Source organism: Esox lucius, chromosome 21 (genome assembly GCF_011004845.1).
Source record: "Esox lucius isolate fEsoLuc1 chromosome 21, fEsoLuc1.pri, whole genome shotgun sequence".
Taxonomy (NCBI): Eukaryota; Metazoa; Chordata; class Actinopteri; order Esociformes; family Esocidae; genus Esox; species Esox lucius.
Window position 1 is genome coordinate 10,558,710 of NC_047589.1, and position 6,676 is coordinate 10,565,385.

Below are 6,676 nucleotides of genomic sequence, written 5' to 3' on the forward strand. Positions count from 1 at the left end.
TTATTAAAAATTGTCAGACACCACTAACATCTGATCAGAGCAATGTCGTACTGGCACAGGTATAGACAGGGGCTTCTGAGTACAAACTTAACCATTAACTTCACCTTTCACCTCTTCAGTCACCAGTAGTTCGGTCCTTGGCGCGCACGAGTGCGGTTGACCAAGACATGGATATCACTACAGGTATTTGAATTAATCCACGACGTGAACTGGGGGAGTATAGTAGTCGAGCAAATGAGAAAATGGAGAAAGGGGGAGTCCGACAGTCACTTTTACGTCAAGCATGCGATGTGGGCGTGAAAGGAGGGGGGGGGCGAGGAATCGCCGCCTTCGCTTTACAAGGGGTGCACCATTTCACGCACTGTGAGTGTATCAGGCAAACCGGAGGAAAGAGTCTATGAATGCTTCTGGAAGTTGATGGTTATGTGTGATGCTCAGACCTCAACCTCGTTTTTCCATCCAAGTTTTTAAGATCTGCATACGCCAATGGTTTTACCACACGTAGAATGGGATTAACTTGGTCCGGCAAATATATCTCACTGTTTCTTGCTGTTCAGTTAGGTGAGTGACTCTTTCATGGTCGATTCTTTATTCTCTTGTTTTTACATTTGTAAACTATAAACTATTTTGTGTGTGTTTGTTTGTGCTTTATGTGTGCGTGTGTGTGTGTGTGTGTGTGTGTGTGTGGGGGGGGGGGTGTTGGGGGGGATTCATAAAATCAGTTAACTTTTTGTCTAAAGCTATGCAGCGGGATGCATTATCTAATTTCATCCCATAGAAGCAGGTAGCCATTACAAGCCAAAGGTTTTATAACATTACACGTTTTTGTTAACTTGCTACGATTGGAAACTTTAACATTATATTTATTTTGGTTTTATTCTTTTAGTCTACCTGTAATTTATTCGTGGAAACGTGTATGCGGACTTTAGCACGAATATATGGGCCAATATTTTGTTTTAATTGCATAACGCAAACGCTGCCAATGGAAGGCTATTGCTTCTCAGAATCCTGTAGAGGAAAGGGATTTATAAATAATTTACGACACAGCAGCCGCTCGAGTCGTTGTGAAAAAAAAAATATATATAAATAAAAAAATGCTTCGACTTGACATGTGAATAAACAATTTAACAAAAAGACACGCAGCGTCCGAACGCGATGGAGTTCACGAAATGATTGAATGGCATGTGCATTGTTTCTTTATTATAGGCTATAAAATATTATCATTTTCTAGAGTGAAGTAGGATTTCGAGAAAATATATAATTTTTAACGTTAGGATATGACTATACGTTAGGATATAGCCTACCATTTATTTCGAATAATATTTAATATTACACTTTTTTATATTATTAATATTATAAATGTAGCCTATTGGCGACTACATGCATACGGTTTTCAGTACTATATGTTTCTGGCCTATTCCATTTGAGGGTATAATTTCGATTGTAACATTGTGATTTTTCCTCATAAGAATGTAGGCTATTAATAGTAAAGCATTGCATGGTGAATTTGACATGTAGTACCTGCTAACAGGTAGAAATTGCCTAGCCATAGCATTAGCCTACGGAAGTGCAACGTGGTGAGCTATAACAGAGTCGTTTTTATCACTTGGACGTTAGGGTAGACTACTAGCGTACAGCTGGTGTTTGGTATTTAACTGGGTGGTCTGCAAAGGTGGTATTCAAATTACATTTCTTTTGCTTATGTGTGGTGTAAGCGTTTGCTAGGATTAACTCTGTTTTAGCTCATTCTGTTGGGCTGGTGACTTATAGTAGTAGGCCCAATATGCCATTTTTTCAAGCTGTGGTTGCCTGCGAGGGATGCGAGAAACACGTGATGGATCCTTTGAGACACTTTTCAGTGCCCACAATGTTGGCTGCAATTGCCCCTAAAAAGAAAATGGCATGGGCATAACCATTCCTAAACACACTATTTTGCGCATCACTAGTAGGCTATTGGTCTTACTAAAGCAAAAAATCACAAATGCCATATTAGGTTGTCTTGATTTGCTGTTCTGCATCATTCCATAGACTGTAGTCAATCTAAGGTAAACATCCTATAATTCGAAGGGGACATGTAGTTCGTAGCAGAAATTCTTAACATTTTAAGCATCAACTTCTGACCATAATGGCAATTAGATTTCATTCAAATGTATCAAGACTTGGTTTGTGCGAAGTGAGAAAGGCACATATTAACTGCTAACGGCATTGCGTATAATTCTACCATAAGGGCTTTGCCGTTTTATAATTGAAGGTAACTTCCGCAAAACGCCTGTAAAATGCACGCAGGTTGATTGAGATACCAAGTATTTAGAATTTACGCAGTAACTTGACCTTGTCAGACGCTAGAGCACAATTCTGCATATCACATGTTACTGACATTGGAATGTTTGTAGGCTACAGGCAAATGTGTTTTAGAGCAGGGTGACAATGACTGTAGCATCACAATTATTTTACAGCGCACTTTAACGGAAATGTGATGATATTACTACCACATAACTGACCTAAACATAAAGGATTTTACTATTAGTAATTTGACAAAATGTGTCTCGCAATAACCAATTGTAGGCAGGGCTATCCTGGACTACATTGATGAAGTACAATAGACCCAGTAAATCGCTGTCATTTCCTTGTTATTCTTGGATAAATTACCGTGTAGCCTTCATGGTGCATTATTTTGCAACCAAGAGACATGGGGCACGGTTGTAACCAATAGTCAATCGAGCGAATCTCCTGCTTAACGAACCAAAGGTGCTCGGTGCGTCCCACCATTGACACCCTCAAAATTGAGTTCGATTGAAAGCATGTACGTTTAGCAAAAATCTTGTCATTTTCTATGTGAAAATAATCTGAAGAGAAGTTGAACGCCCCTCAATCTGGTTGAATAAACAGAGACACACACATTATGTCGACTGCGATTGCACCCCAAAGACCTCCACCCATTACATACACACATAGCCTACACACGCGCACACAAACACGAAGCCATGCTGTGAGATACACACACCCTTTTCTCACTGTAACTCGGCGGTGCATTACCTCATCATCCTTTGTCGCTGTTGCAGACATTTTCGTTATGTGCAATGTTGTGGGCTGGCGTTACACCTTCTCCAGAGTGTATGTTTAAGTGCTACTGAAGAAACAGTTAAACATATTAAAACAACAAAACATTTTTATGGAAAATTCGTTAAATAGGCAATTTATTGACGAAAGTTACATGGTTACATTTTTGCTATTTCTTTAACATCCGAATCAATCAAGGAAATACATTAAAAAAATGAACAAACGAAATCAAATTAGAACGAATCACCATCAAAGACAAGTATTATTTTAGCCTGACGTAGTAAGGTACTACATGCGATATCGAAAATCGAGAGGTAGGGCGTCGTCATTAAAATGGCAGGAAACAATCCTCCTAAAAAAGGAAATAATTTCCCTTTTTTCTCGAATTCCAGCTTATCTGCTACAGGCGGTGAGAGCGACAGGGAAATGTGATACAGTATTCAAAGGGTTCTCCAACTGCTTGCTGAGACTGGGGGAGAATATGGCCAACTATCCACAGGAGATAGACGAAAAGGAAAATCTACACACCATCTGCACGTAAGTTAAAATTCTAAAAAAAGATATAGGGGGGAGGCATGCATAATTTGATCAACCAAAAAAATGGGGCAGGCGCACCACACCCTACACCAGACTGGTTCGCGCCAGATGGCACGAGGGACCCCAGTTTAATTCGGAAGCTCCATCATGAAACTCTCCCTATTTGCAGCTCACCCCTTAATTGCTATCAGATATACCATCGACATGACGCGGGGTTAAGGGGGTCAACATCAATCGCCTAGATTTGATTAGATACGGAGTCAGGGGGAGCCACCCGCCAGTGGGTGTCTCAATTATGAAGAACTGGAGCAGCTACTGGTAAAAACGGATAGCTTGTGTGAATGAAATAAAATATAGCTCCTGTTCTTACAATGTTACAAGAAATGTATGTTACTTGAACCTTATAATAATGGGAACGGAGGAGAATACGTGCAGTCATGCAAATCGTGAATACGTTGGCGGCGTGTGAGTTTTGTGCGCGTGGGCATGCGTGTGAAACTGAGGAAGAGGGAGAGAGAGAGAGAGAGAGAGAGAGAGAGAGAGAGAGCGAGAGAGGGAGAGAGAGAGAGAGAGAGAGAGAGAGAGAGAGAGATGAGTACAAAAGAGAAATATAAAGAGTAAGGGTTTGGATTCTGTCAAGTGACTTAAGGAAACCTTTTTTAGAATGTGTGGTCTATAACCAACTTAGATTTTGTTTATCCTACCAGGGATATAATAACTATAAGCTAAGCTACTATTTGCCCAACGAGATAACAATGAACAATGTAATACAGTTATTAGTTTGATTATTTTGTGTAGCTTGCAACGTATCTGCGTTATTTAGTTCTATTCTTTAGGGCGCAAGTTCTCTTTTTAAGAAATATCATTCAAACCTTAAATCCGGCTTCAGACCTATCTGGACTAACTTTTTGAAAACATTTCTACTTTTCAAAAACATCACACTCTTTCTCCATATTTTTTATTACCCATCCATTCAAGATACCGAAGTAAAAAAATGATATGACTTATTCTCACTGTAAAAAAAATGGACACAAATTGAGTAGCCTACCTTTCCAACATCGTAAGAAGAACCATATGCATATGAAGTCTCCAACTATACTTTACAAGTCTGATATCGAAACAGATGTTTTAGTAACATCAACAAACTTTCCTCTTAACTTCGAGAATAAATGCCTGAGATTCTGAATGCAGAATAGTTCTCCTATATTGTAGGTTCAGACAAGTTCTATATTGTGTACAAAATCTTTGTCTACTAAGAAGACATAACACTTCTACCCAAAAAGGAAGTACTGGGTTTTATTAACCACATCAACAACATTTATTAAAGATACAACTTAGGATCTTAAAACGCACCAAATTTGGGTAATATGTTAGAAAATCTATTTGAGATATCATCAAATTTCACCTCATGAGCACCACTCTCACAAGTGCATGGCTGAAATCACACAAAAGCTAAACACATCTTTACCTTGAATGACTTGTCATGAACATTTGTGAAATGTGAAATTATAGCACTGGGGTAAGCCATCAGAACAGAAATTGTCTATCAATCCAGAATGACAGCTTTTCAATAACATTATCAATTACTTTCAAATACACTGACATGGAACTTTGTCCAATTATATAAATATAGCTGAGATGGTGTTCTGGATGTTGATTGGCTATAAGGTGTGGTATATCAGACAATATACAATAACACCAAACCACTTGATTATGGGTCAAATTACTGTTCAAGCCACACTGTGCTAATTTCATTGGTACTCATTTTACAATAATTATAAGGCATATTGAGGATTTGTGGTGTATGGCCAATAAACAAAGGTTGTGAGCTGTATTCAGGCATTCTGTGTTGCATTGTGCCTATCACCAGCCTTAGGCCCTGATATAAAGAACATATACCCCATCTCCTCAGGCCTTGTTTTTTAATTATAGCACTGGAGAAGAACAATCTAAGACTATTTATGCTTCACTACAACTGACATAACTAACTCTATGTAACAACCTAACGCTCTAGACCCATTAGTTCCATTAGACTTGTACTGCAGCCTTTACTTCCCCACTAAATGCTACTATTCCACTACTCTATATACAATGTATTACTTATACTACCACCAGTACTGCAGCCATTACTTCCCCAGTAAAGAATACCATCTTGCTACTCATTATACACTGTGTTACTATTACTACTGCAGTCACTATCTCTGAAGTTCCTATCCCACCAATGGCATTACTAATCCAAAATTCTTTATAAAAGCGTGAGTATGATACTAAACTTGAATTTCTCAACTTCTAAACTTCTTCATCCAACATTACATACTTTTGAACCACGAAAGCAAGTCACACAACTTTACTTAATGTAATAGAATTACATTATGATTATCTCTCTCTCTCTTTCTCACTCTCATATATATATATATATATAGTAGTACTAGTTCTACTACCACCACTACTACTATTACTAATAGATTATAATCAGAGTGTTATAAGAAACTCTAAAGCTGTCACACTGAGGATGACTGACAACAGTATTCTAGTATGATGTTGTAATGCCTTTGCATTTGATTTGCAGATATTGGGATGATTTCCACTCATGTGCAACTACTGCGCTTGCGGACTGCCAAGAGGGAGCAACAGACCTATGGGAGAAGCTCAAAAAGGAGTCCAGAAATTTGGAGTTCCGAGGAAGCTTGTTTGAACTCTGTGGCGGGGGGAACGGGGCCTCCAAATCCACGGTCCCATTCGGTCTCACCATGATGCTAACGGCACTTTCCGCCCTAGTGACTTGGCTTGCATTTTAGCAGAAGAAAAAAAACAAGAATACAAGTGAAAAACAAATAAACAAAAGAAGAAAACAAAACGAGTGCTAGCTATTAACACAAAAAAAAAACAAAAAAACAAAAAAAAACAAATGAGACGTTTGAATTCATCTAAACCAAAATGGATTTATACTTCATCTGGGGAAGGCGACTTGATTTTGCAAGAGACACTGGCAGGCGGTCTTCAGGGATTGCGCCACCATTATTTGTCTGACCTGGGGTCAATTACATTAAATATTTAGCTGGTGTTGAGTTCAAATGAT

General features: G+C 38.6%; 1 protein-coding gene across 1 annotated transcript; it reads left to right on the forward strand.

The window, feature by feature from the left end:
- The first annotated feature begins 334 nt into the window (after positions 1 to 334).
- Positions 335 to 6,409, forward strand: nrn1a (neuritin 1a). The gene is made up of 3 exons (XM_010900933.4): positions 335 to 561; positions 3,453 to 3,597; positions 6,167 to 6,409. The coding sequence occupies exons 1-3, from the start codon at positions 507 to 509 to the stop codon at positions 6,393 to 6,395; spliced, it is 429 nt and encodes a 142-aa protein (XP_010899235.1). The 5' UTR covers positions 335 to 506; the 3' UTR covers positions 6,396 to 6,409.
- Positions 6,410 to 6,676: the final 267 nt, after the last annotated feature.